The sequence below is a fragment of the Phoenix dactylifera genome, chromosome 9 (genome assembly GCF_051530095.1).
Source record: "Phoenix dactylifera cultivar Ajwa chromosome 9, Ajwa_hap1_PhDact_Kaust_v1.1, whole genome shotgun sequence".
Taxonomy (NCBI): Eukaryota; Viridiplantae; Streptophyta; class Magnoliopsida; order Arecales; family Arecaceae; genus Phoenix; species Phoenix dactylifera.
Window position 1 is genome coordinate 4,020,371 of NC_143198.1, and position 18,875 is coordinate 4,039,245.

Here is an 18,875-nt window from a genome sequence, read left to right on the forward strand (position 1 = left end):
TATTCTAATTATTTGATGGTTCCTTGTTTAGCAATATGTGAAGGGGAATGCTAGCGCATGCAAAGGAAAAATAAGTAGAGGTAATACTATTATTTGTCGGAATTATATTGATATGTTAGAAGTAAAAATCAGAATGCCTAGATGTTCCAATTGCTAGTGAGCCCAACTCTAACGCGTTACATTGTAGGATGCTGGACCCTTGGGACTGTTATCGCACATCTCAAGATCTAATGGCTCCAGGGGTTTGGAAGCAGCTAAAAGACTGTGTGCATGCTTGCATGCATGCACTGATAAAGGCCACGACTCTCTTTTTGCCTGAGGCCATATATATTGCCTGAGGCCATATATATTGCACGTAGACATAGTTTGGATACACATGTATATACCTTTATCCTTCTGTAAAATTTTTTTACTCCTCCTTGGTGACGAAGGCACGAACATTTTTTTTATTTTTTTAAAAAAATTCCCGAAATCCCTCGGCTCTCTCCCTTTTCTAGATCTCCTTGGATTTTTTTGAGCACTCAGAGTGTCACGCCTCAGAGAGGGCATTTGGTATGGAGTGACCGTCTCAGGATCAAGAATGATGGTGAGGGAGGTGATGAGATACTGCATTTGGTTGCACCATAGTGATCCTACGTGGCGGTGATTCTAAATCACCTTCATTCCTCAAATCGCCGCCCAACTAGTGATGCAATACCCGTCTTTGAGATTGAAAATCTAAAATAACCCCAGAGTAGTGATCCTGAATTGAAAGTTAAAGACAAAAATACCCCTCAATTTAGCAGAAAAATTGATATATCAATATACCATCAATATATTATGTCAAGATTATATATATATAATATTATGTTGATATTATATATTATATTAATGATATATATTATATTATAATATATTACTAATCGTATTATTATTGAAGGATAATTTTAAATTATAGTATAAATATATTATTATATTTTAATTTATATAATGAAAATATTTAATATATTACTCCTATTTACCTGATTTTTTAATCAAAATAATTATTAGTATTAAAAAAATCTATTATAAGTACAAATAAAAATATTAATTCTATAATGAAAATAACATATTTTTATAAGATTAATAATTTATAGAAGTAATAAATATATTTTTATAGAATATATTAATAATTAATATATTGATAAATATATTAATATTTTATTATAATATATTTTATATGATTAATAAATATATGATAAGGGCTACTAAAAGTAGAATATGTGACAAAATTATGGAGCTATTATATAAATTAGCATATTGACTTAAATTTTTGATATGAGAATTAAAAACACATAAAAAAATCCATCTAAAATATATTAGGGGTATTTGTGGTATTATGTCGTCAGTGATCTTGGATCTCCGCACCATACCAAATAAGTTACTCATGGATATCCGGAAATTTTTAATCACTGAACCATAACCTACCAAACACATTGATTTTAGATCATTGGGAATCAAATTATCCCAGCATTGAGATATTAGGTCACCATGATGATCCTATTGGGGTTACCAAACGCCCCAAAGAGAGATGTCACGTCTCAGAAAGCAACAGTCCGAAATGGCCAACCTACCCACCAGCCCGCACCCGCCCATGTGACGCGTCCGAGCCCCGCCTAAACGCGTTGAAAACCGGCACCATGACACTCCAGAAGCTTTTGCTTTTCTTTTTACCATACTGCCCTTCCTGAGATTACCGGAAAAATGGGTTTGGCCCGTAGATCATGGGAAATTATACTTGGTTCATTGGCCTTGAAAATAAAATAATAGTTGTTAATTGATGAGCAACAATGTTCAAGTGTTGACACAGATGGTAAATTTTATTTTCTGAAATGCCTTGAAAATTGAGCTAATAAAATATTTTAATTATATAAAAGCATCAAATAATTATGATTATTTCTATTAAATAATTACTATTCTATTTTGGTAGCTGCTTAGCGAATTTTGTTATCTATGATATAACTAGAATATAATGGACGTTCCAATAAAATCTGTGAACGCCTGCTTGGGCCTGTTCCATTTGATCGGCCTAAGCTCGGCCCAAAGAGGGGGAAGGGGGAGGGCGAATCATGTTCGTCCATATTCTAGCCAAGGAGGACTCCTAAGAGGAGTCGTCCTTCTCTCCGACAATCTCAACCGAGATAAGGAGTCCTGGGATCCCGAGAACCCTTAAGGGCTCCTCTATAAGAGCGAGCCCCCACCACCATCGAGTGCCATGGTCCTCTCTCCCTCTTTTCTCTCTTCAAAGTCACGATATTTTGTCACTATGCTTGCCGATAATTGGGGTCGTCGACACCTCCGAAATCGAGGTAACACTGCAATCTTTTTCTCTCTTCCTTTTTCTTCTTTCTATGACTCGAAGCACGACTACCGGCCGCAAAATCGGACATAAATCAACTAGGATACGAAACCCCTGTTTTTGCCTCATTTCCCTTCTTTTAGACCATTGTCGCTGCTGGTGTTCGTTGCCAAGGGGCTTAGCCCCTTTCGTGCATCGGCCCCTAGCCGGAGTCGGATGCCTCAGCCACCAACGAGCGGATTGGAACACAAGATCGACCAAGCCTCTATTGATTTGTCTAAGGCCAGGATTTAAATGGTACTTGTGGTTCATATATATTGCACGCTGACAAAGATTAGATACACATGTATATACCTTATCCTTTCGTAAATTTTTTTTTACTACCCCTTGGTGACTCATGCATAAACATCGGGTCACATGGAGATCTAGGGAACTATTGAATTGGTAGCATTGTAGCTGCATTGGATTGCGATAGAGATAAGAATCCTTGTGCACCCACTTGCATATTTATAGAAACTTTGTACATATATGTATGATATGATAATAATCAAGATAAGTAAGATACAAGAATTCTTTTATGATAGTTTCTATATTAAATTATGTTTTGCTCTTGTATGCTTGTGATTGATAGTATAATGGATGCATATATGAGTTAACTTATATTTGCATAATCAGATTAATGATTGTGGTGCTTTAGACTAATTATGTTATATTGATTACTCCGTCACGGGCAAAAAACGTGACACTTATTGATTTTTCTATCAACGTAACCGTGGTTTGTCTAAAGCTAGAAGTAAGAAGAATTGGTATGTAGATGTGAACTTGATTGAATGAACAAGGACTCTGAACTGATCTCGTTAGAAATAGGTTAACTTATAAGAATAGGTTAGAAATGAGACACTATCGATTGCTCCATCGTAGGTTAGAAATGTGACACTATCGATTGCCCCGTCACCGAAATTTGGCCAGAAGTCGAAAAAATAATTAACCTTGGATCTGGATTGGGTTAAAAAGGAATGAAATGGAAAATTACTTCAAAATACTATTAAAGATTTACAAGATATCGTATGATATATCACTTTTGAGTGGTTGAATTTCTATTGATATTTGATATACATATGTATACTAGTTATTCGAGCATTATTGATAATCGATTTGTGATTTCATTATGTATGTAACAGTTTCTTGCTATTTTCAAACTTATACTTGATGTGGATGTGTGGGTATTCATGCTGGGCTGTAAAACTTGCATCACCTCTTTTTTTTTTCTTTCAAAGATGCAGGATGCTTGGTACTTTGCTGTAGTTAGAATCACGAGTGACAAGATAAATAAATAGACCATCACTAAAACCACATGAATGGTTAAATTTTATAATTATACTAGTTTTGTTATTCGGTATAAATTATGACATTGGTTCGGGACGTGATAGTTGCAATGCAGGATGTATCTGGGCTCTAGTCATCTACCTACTTGTAGGACAACCCCGCTCATCATCCTTTTTCCATGTGGTTGAAGATTTGAAAGCTTTAGGTCTCCCGAGTCACGAGACAAGGGGGTTTAATTGATTCACGAATTATACCTGTGCAAGTTCTTATCGTGATGTAGGCATGTTTATTGGATATGACGTAGGACCGAGAACCTAATCTTATAATTGAACGAACACTATTGGCTTATTTGTTTCATATTGTTTGTTAGTACTATTAAGGAAATTTGAACTTGCGCTTGATAGTTCAGACTTTAAAATAGTAACCTAGCTCTAGTTATCCTAGGGTTAATTAGCAAAAGTTTGCGCATATGTATGAGTATTACTGCGAAGGAGTAGCTGTAAAGGGATTTTCTATAGAATGATGATGGAATAAATTATGTTAATTTGTAGAGTAATGTACAAGAAAAGTAGGATGTCTTTCAAATCACCATAGGGCCTGATATGAACAAGAACCATCCCTAAAATGATGGAACCTAGCGATAATCATTACCATGCGCTTGAAAACGCAAGTTCGAGGAAACTTCCTTCAAGCTGAAATGTGGCCTTTATTCACGCACTCTCGAATCATCCCACTAATTTGGGCCCACACAAAAGCGGATGTGACAAAAAGTATTTCTTAAGTGGATAATAATTAAAAGACGACAAAAGCTGGTTCGCGGGAGCCGTCATGCTGCAAATACGTTGCAGAAGTTGGGCCCACCACATAGGCTAATCGAATTTCTAGTCGTTCTAAATCACGGGAAGAAGAGGATAACTTGCAGCGGCGGGGGCTCTTAGGACGTGCTCGGGTGGCCGGAGGAGGCAATCGGGGCCGTCCATCATATGCAACTGCGCTCCTATCGTGCGCCACCGTGTTGCGGGCCGTCCGATGGATGATGCGCCGGTGTCTGCCGGCACCACGGCCAGCTTGTATATGAGGCTCGGACTGGCCCTTTTCTCCTCGGCCTCCTTTCTGTTTATGTTCTACAGCCAGGCCGCCTTCTGGTGATTCTCTATCCCTTTTTTTGATTTGATCAAATTTGGTGTATTTTATCTTAATTTCGCTATAATTCTCTATGTTCATGTGCCACAAGCTGCAAGAAAATTTGGTTTGGAAGGCTTGTCTTGGGTTCTTTGGTGATGATAGATTGGTTTTCGGTCGTAATAGGGGATGAGGAAACAGGAAGAGGCTATCCCAATTGTGGGATTGCTTGAATTGACATCCAGTTCAGTTGTTATGGTCTTCAGATGTTTATAAGTATAATCTAAGTGAAAATTTTCCATAGCCTTTTTGCATCAGTATGTTAATCTTAGCATCTGATCTATTGTTAAAACTAACGCATTTAAAAAGTGTCAGTAGTTCTCTGAATGTAGACGTGGGTATAAGTTCTTTATTGTAATCCACCTCTTTTGCTTACTTTTCATCTTTGTTAATTGGTTACTCACATCCCAGGTGTTCTTTGTTCTGCTTTCCTCTCTTTCAGATTTCGGTTGCTAGAAATCATCGTGCAAGAATGGAGATGTCGATTATAGCTAAGGTCTTCGTCTCTAAGCTCCTTAATGGCCTGGCCGCTTTGGTGGAGGACGAGGTGGCCATGCTCTGGGGTGTGAAGGGCGAGATCAAACGACTCCAAAAAGGCCTCGGAACAATAAACGCTGTCCTCGCCGATGCTGAAAGTAAAAAGATTGAGAGCAAAGCCATAGACGACTGGCTCAGGAACCTGAAGGACGTCATGTACGACGCTGACGACATCCTCGATCAGATCGAGGCCGAGAAATCTAAAGCTGCAGTCTCCTCGGGACGTCAACCTTGCTCTTGCCTCTTCTCTTGCTCTTGCTTTGGCAAGACGGTGTTTGCTCATCAGATTGGCAGGAGAATCAAAAGCCTTAATCATAGGCTGGACGACATCTTGACAGCTAGTAGTAAATTTAATCTCCAGCTCGTTTCCGCCGACCGCGGTGACCACCGATCCACTTCTCGAGTGGGCAGGAAGACATCTCCCGTAGCTGAGCCTGATATTGTAGGGTCCAATATCCAGAAGGATACCGACAAGCTGGTGAAGTTGTTGATCAAGGAGGATAGTCGGGAAAACATTCTTGTATATGCCATCGTAGGAACTGGGGGAATTGGCAAGACCACTCTTGCTCGAAAGATTTTTAATGATGAAAGGATAACAACCAAGTTCCCGATGAAGCTTTGGGTCTGCGTGTCCAAAGATTTTGATGAGATCAGTCTACTGAAAGAGATCATCACTCATGCGGAGGGCGATTCAGGAGGCGCTTCTAGCAGGGCACAGCTCGAGCCCAAGGTGGCAAATACTGTGACAAATAAGAAATTTTTGCTTGTCTTGGATGACATGTGGGACCCAAACGTATGGAATGATTTACTCCGAAACCCCCTGCAGAGTGGGGCAACTGGAAGTAGGGTCCTTGTGACCACAAGAAACCAAAGGGTTGCATTGCAAATGAAGGCTGTAGAATCTCATCAAGTGGCGGTCTTGTCTGCTGAAGATGGTTGGGCACTGCTGCTCAAGAAGGTGGTTTTGAGTGGGCAGGAGGGAGACATCGAACATTTAATGGATATCGGAAAGAAGATTGTTGAGAAATGTGGTGGTCTCCCTCTTGCTATTAAGACCATTGGAGGAGTATTATCCACGAAGAGCAGGACAAAGATGGAGTGGGAGAGAGTGCTTAAAACCCTTTCAAGCAATGCTTGGTCTTCTTCGACCCACTTTCCCGAAGAGGTTCAACCAGCGCTATGGTTGAGTTATGAAGACCTGCCATCTCATCTTAAGCAGTGTTTTTTATATTGCTCGTTGTTCCCTGAGGATTATGAATTCGATCGTGACAAACTAATTTATTATTGGATCTCTGAAGGGTTCATCCATGAAGAAGGAGAGGTGACATTGGAAGAGTTAGGTGAAGATTGTTATTGGGAACTTATTCAGAGGAGTTTTTTGCAACCACATCCCTGTACTGAATACAAGTTTCCTAAATGCACCGTGCATGATCTACTATGGTCCCTTGCTCGGTTTTTAGCAGGAGATGAGAATTTGGCTGTGAAAGATGGGGTTGATGTCCCAATTAATTCATCTTCAGTGAAGACACGTCGCTTGCGGGGTCGTGTTACAGAAGAAAACCGCCAAGCATTTATTGGTGCATTGGAAGGGCACAAATCCTTGAGGACTCTGCTGCCACGCTTGGCCTCATCACACGTGATGCAAGAGAATGATGCCAATAATCTGATTAAGAAGACACCGCGTCTAAGAGTACTAGACTTTTCATACTCTTCGATCAAAAAATTGCCAGACTCCTTGGGAACTCTCATACATCTACGTTATTTAGATCTGTCATTTTCTGGCATATGTGAGCTACCAGAGAGCATAGGAAACCTTGTAAATCTGCAGTTCTTGATCCTCCAGTCTTGCGAATCTCTCCGCAGCCTTCCTAAAGGCATCGGAAAGTTGCACAACCTGCGGTGTCTTGACCTTTTTGGAGCAGTACTGGAGGGTATACCTATTGAAATTGCAAACTTGCATCGACTTAACACACTGACGGGTTTTGTGGTCAGGAACAACAGGAGCGATAGTGGTTGGTGTACGTTGGAACACTTGAGATCTCTAGGAAAGCTTAAAGAGCTCAGTATCCAGAAGCTGGAAAGGGCATTGAATGAGGTTGAGGTTGGACGAGTAAATGCACTGAGGGACATGTTGCAGCTTAAAGTGCTAAATTTGTGGCGCGAACCTCCTACAGTTGATGATGATGATGGACAAGCATTTGGCTACAGCGAAGAAGTGATCAAAAAAATTGAGAACATCTTTGAGGTGACGCTCTGCCCACCACCGCACCTAGAATCTCTTTCCATCCGAGGTTTCTTTGGACTCCATTTCCCGAGTTGGATAGCATCTAGCAGTACTGACTTGCTCCTCTCCGATCTAAGACGGTTGGAGCTCATAGGGTGTGACATTTGCCTGCAACTTCCATCACTAGGGAAGCTCCCAAACTTGGATTCCCTCTGGATACATGGAGCATCTGCTGTCAAAAAGATTGGGACTGAATTTCTGGGTCAGGAATCTGATTGTAGCAGGGATCAAGGTGGCAGGATGCAAATTTTTCCAAAGTTGACAACATTGGTATTTGAACACTTGGACGATTTGGAAGAATGGGAATGGGAGGTGAAGGATGATGACAGACTGATAGCCATACCAAAGTTAGAAGAATTGACACTTTATGCTTGTCCAAAGTTGAGGTCCCTTCCTTCTGGCCTTGTTCACCATGCTACTGCCCTAACAATGCTGAAGATAACAATGTGCGATAGTCTAAAGGCAATCAGGAGCTTTTCCTCCATCAAACATTTGGAAATATCTTACAATCCTAATATAGATGTTGTTTCAGAACTTCCTAGCTTGCAAACATTAAGCCTGATAAATCCTCAAATGCGGGCCCTACCAGAGGGGTTACATGGAGGACAACCCGACTTCCTTGCACTCAACAAGCTTGAGATCCTGGGCACTGACCAACTACTCCGCAGATGCCTCAAGGATGGCTTAGATTGGCCCAAGATTGAACTTATCCCCTATGTAAATGCCAAAGATTTTTATGGATCCGGATACATCTCCAAGAGTCCCTCTGCGTTCAGCACCAACTTAACTGATTATGTTGAAGATCATGAGTAGAGCACACATGGTTCTTCCTTCGCAATGAGGTAACATTTTGTTTTCCAAATATCATGCTTCTTTTTGTCGAACAAAAATGGGATTTTTCTCTATATCATCGTACATTTTAGAATTCCTATCCAAATCTTGTTTGGCTAAACTAGTCTTCTCTATTAAGCTGCGATAAATTTGCAAATGGTATCTCTTTCTATAATTGCCTACACATATCTGGTGAGATATCATCATTGTATACAGAGTCTCCGGAGTAGAATCATTGTTTTACCACAGGCCGCACTGTAACAACCCAGGATTTCATCCAAAATGGCTAGCCGGAAGTTATTATTTGGGTTCCTTGATCCTGTATAAGTACCCAAGATCTACCCAGCAAATAACCGATGTGGGACTAAACACACGCCCGCACGGGTCCTCACATACTCCCTCCGTTCAAGCCCTGACGTCCTCGTCAGGCTAAGGGTTCAAATCCATTCAAATCTAATCACAAACACCACGATCAGTCCGTGGTCAACCCCAATGGATCCGTGCTGTAGTGTTCCTTAATCCACATAAGTTATGAGCCGGGTCCGCTCTGATACCATTTGTAACAACCCAGGATCTCACCCAAAATGGCTAGCCGGAAGTTATTATTTGGGTTCCTTGATCTTGTATGAGTACCCAAGATCTATCCAGCGAATAACCGATGTGGGACTAAACAAACGCCCGCACGAGTCCTCACACGCACTTATTATCTGATTTGATGCCCATCCATATTTGCTTCGAGCCTAGTGAAACCAAATTGGACCGGTATCCTTAGGACCTCAAGAATGACCACTTCACTCGACTGCATCTTGGGCAAGATATTAAGTGGCGGACTAAACTTTATCATGATATTTGATACATAATATGTTGCTTTTTGTGAGCATGATATGAGAGGTATTTACCAAATTGGTTATTTGTTAGTTCTATTTGATTGGAACTATAGTGCATTGCAATGTTGGGGAACTTTATTGGTAATAGCAAAAATTTGACATTAGATGTTGTTTGCCAAAACTAGCTCATATATACAGACATGCAAGCTGTCAAAACATAAAAGTGAAATGGTTCTGAAAGACACCATGGAGCATACATTACAAGAATGATAAAGTGCTTATGAAGTACCCTGAGATTGCGGAAATGGAGAAGATGCCTAAAATGTTGTTAACTGAAATGTGCTATGAGTACTGACTTAGGAAAGAAATTTGACTGCAAGTACAGAAGTAAACAGAGCACTCCAGAGATGCTAGGATTTGCGTCATTTTTTTCCCAGTTCAAGTATGGAAGGTTATGGAAGAAATTATGTTAAGTTGGAGAGTAATGTATACCTTAAGGAAGGTTGAATGCGGGCAGAAATGAAAGGATACACAGCCCAACTCTTTGGAACAAAAGAGCATTCAAATTACCACTATGACTCTAGAATTTCAAGTACTGGCCATTCTTTTTAGAGTTCAAATAAGATTACAAGTGGAAAGGATTTTCCGAAATAATTCCGTTTTGTCCTTAGAGTGTTAATTGCTAAGGTTATTTCTCACTTAGTGAAATGGTAAAAAAGTGCCACAGGGCTAAGTTCAATATTTTGAGTGACTTTCCAATCCAAAATCTCTATTGTGCAGAGAAGAGGACATTAAAGGAGAATATATATTTTTTTTAAAACTCGGTTCTAAATAACCTGAATTTTAAAAGCCTAGAAATATGCTATAGCCATTTGTATAAATTTTCCGGTGACTTTTTGGGTGATCCTTGCAAATATTTGTTGTTGTTAGATTTGTGAGACGGTGTTCTGCATTTACATCATACGTAGAAATCTTTGCTGTTTTAGCATCCGTAGTCCACGCAGAACTGAGCCTAAGCAGCCTTCTACTTGGCTTGGCTTAGCTTGTTTGAATTCCTAATTTGGGGATTGGATACTGAATATGAAGGATTTGAGGATTTGGTTGAAGAGAACTGCTGCCGAAATTTATAATCATGCTTCTCTTCCATCCCTTATATCCTAAGTCTGCATCTTATTGTTTACTGTCAACTAATTCAAGGACATGCAGGAAACTGTCAGCATGGAGTAGGTGAATTCTTGGAAAATTATATATGTTCATGGTACATGCATATTTTTCACTTGATTTTCTGAAGTACTTCACATGTACTCACAACAGTGATCATTTTTTTGACTTGATGTTGCTGTCATTCTTTCTTTTCTTTTGCAGATGGATTTTATGCAACCAATTTGAGGACCTTGGAGGAAGATATTAGTGCTCTAACTTTATGATAGGTCTTCATGTATCAGCAGGAACTACCTTTCATCTGTTGGCATGTACTTAATGGCTGTTTCACCCAAATACTACTTTTATAAGACCAAGTAAATTGGAATTCTGTATGTTGGTTATGAACTCATGCAATGATACTATGAATATGATGGTATTTCTTTTTATATTCTAATTATTTGATGGTTATTTGTTTAGCAATATGTGAAAGGAATGCTAGCACATGCAAAGGAAATATAAGTAAAGGTAAAACTATTATTTGTCGGAATTATATTGATATGTTAGAAGCAAAAATCAGAATGCCTAGATGTTCCAATTGCTAGGAGCCGAACTCTAACATGTTACATTGTGGGATGTTGGACCCTTGGGAATATAATTGCACATCACGGAGGATATTTGGCCTTTCCTAGCTTTCTTTGTCACCAAGCCTATCAAATTTTGTGCTCCTATTTTCCATGTTTGGAGAACTAGAAAAAAATGTCTCAAAATGGAACCACTCTTGAAGCTTGAATTCCTTTGTTGCAGCCTCTTTTTCCAAACTAAAATTCCATTGAAGGAAAGTTAATGTATGTCCACACTCAAGCTGATGCAAAAGTTGGATTATAGCATCGTTAGAGGTGCTCTGCATCTAAGCCTTGAGGAAGGCCGAATCCATTGATACAATGATGGGACCTTGGAATTAAGGATTTACTTGGTTGCTTTTGGCCACCAGAGTAAGTAATGTTTAATTGTTTCTCATCTCTAGATTGATCTATCATTGTCTATTTCACTGTCACTAATAAAATAAATTATGCAGGAGTAAAAACAGTATGAAGATTGTAGGCGGCATTAGGAACTGTAAATATTGGTATGAGAGAACATTAACTAATATTATATGCTTAATATTTAATTTGGATTACAATTAGCTTTCTAAGAGGACTGAGAACAATGGCGTCCTTGATGACTCCCATGTAACCTATATAGCCATTTTTGATTACTAATAGGGAAGTTCCGAATTTCTTTCAGCAAGCCCTTTCAAGCGTGATTCACACTGTAGATCTCCAACGGAAATTTGCATGTATAAATTTATATAAGTGTTTATGTCTTCTAGGTCATCATATATCTTGACATGAACAAGAACCATTTCTAAAATGATGATACCTTACATTGTCCCTTACAATGATCTGCACTCCAATAATCGTTGCCATTAACCTGATAGCATTGTGGCAGTCTCTACAATTCCTCAAGTTCTTAAACATTCAAATAACTGATTCTCCATTCAAATTCAGAACTCCCAGTGCAAGAGCAAGCTTCTCACTATGGCTGCACAAATTTTCTCCTCTCTATCAACATCTTGCGAATCATAATCATTATCTTTAACATGTCACAATCTAGAGTCTCACCCAAAAGATTAGCTAAAAAATGTTATTTAGGATCTTTGATCCTGTATAAGTACCCAAAGTCTACCTAGTGCATAGCTGATATGAGACTAAACATATGCTCACATGAGTCCTCACAAAACAAATGTATAAACCATGTTCTTTATTTGTGTGAGGACCCGTGCGGGCGTGTGTTTAGTCCCACATCGGTTATTCGCTGGGTAGATCTTGAGTACTTATACAGGATCAAGAAACCCAAATAATACCTTCCGGCTAGCCATTTTGGATGAGATCTTGTATTGTTACAAATGGTATCAGGGCAGATCCGGCCCATAATCTATGTGGACTAAGAGACACTGCAGCACGGATCCATTGGAGCTAACCATGAGCCGATCGTGGTGTTTGTGATTAAATTTGAATGGATTTAAACCCTTAACCTGACGAGGACGTCAGGGCTTCAACGAGAGGAGTATGTGAGGATCCGTGCGGGTGTGTGTTTAGTTCCACATCGGTTATTCGCTAGGTAGATCTTGAGTACTTATACAGGATCAAGGAACCTAAATAATACCTTGCGGCTAGCCATTTTGGGTGAGGTCCTGAGTTGTTACAATTTGAATCTAACTACATCCAAATACTTTCGCAGTTCCTCTTCCTCTCATCATGTCTCTCATCAATTCCTGACCTTTGAGCCCCATCCTACATCTTGTCGGTGACTACCATGTTCGATAGCAAGAAATAGTTTCTCAGGATTTTCTGGTTCAATCCCAAAGAGAAGTTTTGCTGCATTCTTTTCTAACTCAACATTCTTATATATATACTCTACAAGAAGCAAGCAGTCCCCCCATGCACTGGCGGTCTGTTCCATTGGCATGTTTCGGAAAAATTCTTATGCCTCTTTAAGATGACCAGCACGAAATAGTATGTCGACCACAAGGCAATGATGATCTGCGCCGGGTCTGAGCTCATCGAGGTAAAAATGGAACGGCCCTCATCAACAAGCTGTGTGTGACTGCAACTAGACAAGACCATGATGAGGTTGAGTTAGGCCTCATCCCTGCCCTACCCTTTCGTGAAATAGTGACAATGCTTCCTTGCCACACCCACCCGCAGGATTTGCCAATATCATTACGTCGCATTTGGCTAAAAACACCTCTTGACTCGTCCAAAAGTCTCCACACTCAGCATACGTGAGAACCAGGGCTGTCATGGCGGTTGGAGTTGTCCCGAATCCCTAAACTTGTATCAGTTTTATCCACTAAATGTGATGCTTGTCCATGTTAGTTATAAAGAGCTTTAGGCTCGATTTAAGCATGTTTTTGTCTTACTTGAAAAGGAAGTTGCCTTGGAGTCCATGTCTATAAAATTGAATAAAATATTAGTTTTTTGATAATAATTAGGGATAAGATGCCTTGGTTTTTGGGCGAGGGACATGGACCCTGGGTCTCGAAGGAGGGGTGGAGAGTGGCTGAGTGGGGAGGCTTCGTGGAACGGACGGGGGTGGGGAGCGGCGACAAGTACTGCTGTGCCACTCCTTCCGCCTCCTTTTGTTTTTTTTATTATTATTATTTATTATTTTTTTTTAAGAAACTTTATAGTATGATAGGTCTACGGATCTACACGGATAATTCGGATTGTCGGATCAAGCCGTTGAATAAACAATCCGAAATTGACCCTAAAAAAATAGATCGGATCACGTCTGAGTCGGGTCGAGATTCAGTAAATCCAAATCCGACCCAAAAAGTATAACGAATCCAATTTTAGGATCCGACCCGGCCCCGCGGATCTAAAAATTTGGATCGAATTGGATTTAAGCGGGTCGGGTTGGGTCGGGTCGGATCACGGTCGATTGACCGCCGAATTTAGTCAAACAAAATTTTCCCCTATTCCCACTTCGCGGTTTTTCTTTCTTTTTATCCCACGCCATCACCAGCCGCCACCAATGCCTTGCGGTCGGATGCTGCTGTGGGTCATCGTCTACCAGCCCTCTCGTTGTTTAGGTTGAGAAGGAGAGGGAGAGAGAGTCTTCCCTGATTTGAGGAAGATAAGTATAATATTTAGCTCTCTAACAATAGTTGGCAAGTACTTATAGTTCCGCCCTCTCCTTCGCAACATGTTATTAGCTGTAAATGGGCATTCAAAATCAAAAACTGATATGATGGCTGCATCTAGTATTATAATGCCCATCTGGTTGCTAAAGGCTTCAATCAACAAAAGTGTGTTGATTATGATGAGACATTTATCCCAGTTACCATGCCTGTCATAATTTGCACTATTCTTTCTCTTGCAGTTTTCGAATGTTGGCCCATTCAGCAATTAGATGTCAAAAACGCATTTCTTTATGGACATTTTACTGAGGATGTTTATATAAAATAACTTTCTAGTTTCACTGATCCGAACCATTCCACTTATGTTTGCAAGCTATGATATTCTTTTTATGGCACCACGTGATTGGTTTCAGCAGTTGAGCTATCACTTACATACTCTTGGCTTTATGGGTCTAAGGCTGATATCTCCTTTTTTTAGCAAGTGCACCAAAGAATATGTGGCACTTCTTCTAGTTTATGTTGATGATATTATTCTTCCTGGCACTCTTGCTGCTCCATTGGATGACTTTATTACTTCTTTACAAATTGAATTCGCCATCAAGGACCTAGGCGCTCCTTGCTACTTTCTGGGCATTGAGGCTAAGACTACTACTTCTGGACTTTATCTGACTTAATCAAAGTATATTTCTGATCTTCTTCTCAAAACCAATATACATGGTTCTAAGTCTATCCAGACACCTATATTTACTAGATCCCAACTTTCTCATTCTAATGATTTGCCACTTTCTGATCCGACTCAATAACAGAGTGTGGTAGGTGCGCTTCAATATCTTTCTCTTATATGTCCTAACATTACCTTTGCAGTCAACCAAGTATGCTGACTTGCAGTCAAACGTATTCTTCCCTACTTGAAGCATACTATCGACTATGGTATTTATTTAACCAAAGGTCCATCCTCTTCTCTTCATGCCTATTCCAACACCAATTAGGCTAGTGATCCTGATAACCGGCATTCTATAAGTGGCATTAATATTTTTCATGGTTGTAATCTCATATCCCGGGGTGTTAAAAAGCAGCACACTGTGACACGTTCAAGTACCGAATCTAAACACAAAGGGCTTGCCAATGCTACGGCTGAATTCATTTGGATTCAAGTTTTGCTACAAGAATCGGATATCTCACTTTCTCAAGCCTCTATACTTTGGTATGATAATTTATCTGCCATATATCTTATTGCCAGTCCCGTGTTTCATGCTTGGGCCAAACATATTGAAATTGATTTTCATTTCGTTCAAGAGCGAGTGGCTTGTCGTCAGCTTCATGTCCAATTCATCTCCTCTAACGACTAACTCGCTGATATATTCACTAAAGGACTTGCCTCCCAACACTTTTAACAGTTGCATTCCAAGCTCTCAGTGGTACCTGCCTTAACTTGCAGGGGTTTTAGCAGTATCTTCATCTCAGCTCCATATCAAGCCACATATCAAGAATCCATGATTCTAGAAATTTCGAATTTTGAATTCAGTTTTCTGAATTTTAAATTTCGGATAGCATAAATTTAGGAGTGGTCCTAGGGATCCATTTGTTTTTTTTATCTTTGTATCATTCTAGTTGTAATCTTTTGTACATTCTCAACTATAAATATCCTAAAGCTTCATTTGTTATTTCTTTCTATCTTTGTATTTTCCTAGTTGTAATATCTTGTACAATCTCAACTGTAAATATATATGATAACTACCTCGTGAGGTACGTAGAAAAAGTTCTCTATAATATTTTTTTTTTACCTATTCTATTTTCCTACAATGTTCGGCGTGGTGAAGTCCAAAAACCATCAGCCAATACAAAACAATGTGCACGCATCCTGAATCTCTATATTAGATTTGAACTCGAGAGATGTAAGGGCTCCAAGGGTTTGGAAGCAGCTAAAGACTGTGTGTTTGCAAGCATGCACAGATAAAGGCCATGACCCTCTCTTTTTGCAGGCCTCTATTGATTTGTCTGAGGCCAGGATTTAAAGACGGTACTTGTGGGTCATAAATATTGCACGTAGGTAAGGCTGCAAATGGGTCGACCCGGTCCGACCCGACCTGCATAGACCCAACTCAAATTTTAGGATCCGCAGGTTCGGATCGGGTTGGATCCTAAAATTGGACCCGAATCATTTTTCGGGTCGGGTCTGGATTTACCGAACGAATCCGATCTGACCCGAATGGACCCGAAGAAAAAGAGAGAGAGAGGGGAAAAACAAAAAAAAGTTTTTTTTTTTATGTGGGTCGTGGCACTATTGGTCTGTCCGGATTCTCTCGCGATCTATTCCACTGTCGATACCTCTGGTGTCTGGGTAGCTGGCTTTTTTTTTTTTCCTTCTGGTTTTTAGTTTTTGTTTTTTTTTAACTCTTGCAGGAAGGAAGTGAGGGAACACTGAACTGAATATGGGTCATGTGCCAGTTTTTTGCAATGGAATTGGATTTTGGAAGAAGGTCTGGGATTTTTTTTTTCCTCGCAAGAGGGGAGCTGGGAGACACGAAGTTCCGTCCAATCAGTCATATAGATAAAAAATAATGTGATATGAAATTTGGCTTGTAGACCGACTTAGTTAGTAAGCCATGGGTCCCCTGTTCCGACTGGAGGTCAATTGCAAGTCTTTCAAGTCATAGGTCACCCAGCACCTCATAATTATGATATAACCAAATTAGATGTGCCTAAATTCTTTTCCAAAAGCACAAAGAAAGCAGGTCCGATTCGGATCCGAACCCGATCCGGACCTGACCGAATCGGATCTGGATCTAAAATTAGGACCCGAACAAAAAATCGGATCGGATCGGGGTCCTTCAGGACCCGACCCATTTGCACCCCTGCACGCAGGCATAGCTTGGATACACATGTATATACCTTTATCCTTCTGTAAAAATTTTTTACTACCTCTTGGTGACTCATGAACGAACATGGGGTCACAACGGAAGAAGTGCAAGCTATCTTAGCAGCAGCTTGTTATTGCATTGTCCAAAATGCCTTTGTTGCCTCCCGGTCCCAGGTTGTGCGGGACCAGATATCCGAGTTTGGAGCACCTCGTGCAAGACCAGCGTTAGATTGGGGGATCTCTCTCGACTCATCCAGCGGAAGCACGAGCTGGGGTCGGACTGCACTTGGATCTGGAGGTCCGAGCTTCATCCGAGGGTAGCACTCTTCTTATGAAAGGTGATCTGGGACCGCCTATCGACGAGAGCAGTGCTGAGTAGACATGGCCTGGAGATTCCACCCGAGTGCAGGACATGTGGTGCTGATGAGACAGTGGACCACGTGTTATTTCAGTGCACATGGGCGAGGTTGACGTGGCAGTGGTCATGGATTCTGCGGAAAGCCTGGAGCCAGAAGGTGCAGTTCCTACATGTGATTCACCAGTGGTTGGGTAGTTTGCTGACACGTCCGAAGGCCGTTAGAGCGACTTGCACAATGCATCATATTTGGCTGGCAAAAAATGCTCATACTTTTGGAAAACGTAGGATGTCGCCGAGGTTTGTGGTGGAGTACGCCTATGTGCAGGCAGCGGAGATCAGTCCCACCTCTTCTTCTAATGGACCTTTGATAGCTCGAGATACCTGGAGTTTCCTCTCTGCTCTGACAGCCCCTTAGATGGTGTTCTTCATCTCGGAGCTCCCACTCCTGAGCTTCCTCAAGGTCAATTTCGACGGATCTATTCTGCATGGAGGTACGAGAGGAGGTACGGATTTTGTCATACGAGATCCGTACTCCATGGTGGTGGCAGCGGGCGATTGCTAATTATTCGACACTTCGGTCTCCGGGGTGGAGTTGCGGGCTGTCTGGGCAGGCCTTCGACATGCGAGGCAGGTGCTGCAGACTAGTTCGGTTATCTTGGAGGGTGACTCAACCACGGTGATCAGTTAGATTCAAAGGGGTTCGAGGGATGTTAGCACGGACCACCCTTTGCTCCGGAACATCCGGATGATGACAAGGGATGGGGTTGCCTTCCAGGCCAAGCATGTATTTAGAGAGGCCAACGGAGCTGCTGACTGGGTGGCGGCTTACGTGGTGAACCATTCAGGGTATACTATGTGGTCAGGAGAAGGGGAGCTGCCCCAGGTACTCCGAAAGCTTGTGTTTTTTCAGAAAAAAAAAAAAAAACCATCTTGGTTGTGCATTTTATGATCTCTGCTAAGTTTAGGCAACCATATATGTGTTTGAAATTGGATATGAAGAAAGCCTATATCTTAGTTGGGAAGTGATCAGCAGGTACTTTTTAGGACAAATTTTCCTGCTATGTGGTTGGATTGGGTTCAGGCTTGTATTAGCTCCATCAGTTTTTCCTTGATTATTAGTGGTTCTCCTACTAATTGGTTTGCGCCTAATTGTTGTACAAGATAAGGAGGATCTTATTTCCCCTCGATCATCCTTTTTGCTCGAGTTCGGAGTTGCTGAATCACAACAAGAGAGATAACCTGTTACAGTGTATTGGTCTTCATAATGGTTAAAGATTTGGTCATCTTTTTTTATGCATATGTTCTCACCTTAACCAGGGCTTCTGTTGCTGCTACCAATGGTAAATAAGGCTCCTCCTATATCTGATGTTGCCGGGACATAATTAAGGTAGCTAAAGATAAGACGAGTTTAATTTTGCCGAGTTGGTTCCCTAATCGTTTAAGAAGAACGGTTCCTAATAATCTTGAGCTCCAAGAAAGAGCCTAAATATCTCTTTTATGCTCAGCAGCTCATTAGAAAAATCAATTT

The 18,875-nt window shown here is 40.7% G+C and overlaps 1 protein-coding gene across 2 annotated transcripts; it reads left to right on the forward strand.

Annotated features, from left to right (window-relative positions):
• Positions 1 to 4,464: 4,464 nt before the first annotated feature.
• LOC103699828 (putative disease resistance protein RGA3) lies at positions 4,465 to 10,893 on the forward strand. 2 transcript variants are annotated; one of them, XR_016396362.1, is made up of 4 exons: positions 4,511 to 4,788; positions 5,268 to 8,488; positions 10,511 to 10,562; positions 10,670 to 10,893. XR_016396362.1 is itself a non-coding variant. In XM_089925232.1 (3 exons), the coding sequence occupies exon 2, from the start codon at positions 5,298 to 5,300 to the stop codon at positions 8,457 to 8,459; it is 3,162 nt and encodes a 1,053-aa protein (XP_089781358.1). In that variant the 5' UTR covers positions 4,465 to 4,788; positions 5,268 to 5,297; the 3' UTR covers positions 8,460 to 8,488; positions 10,670 to 10,893. The 2 variants fall into 2 exon arrangements, 1 of the variants encoding a protein (XP_089781358.1); XM_089925232.1 differs by lacking the exon at positions 10,511 to 10,562 and having other exon boundaries at positions 4,465 to 4,788.
• The last annotated feature ends 7,982 nt before the right edge of the window (positions 10,894 to 18,875 follow it).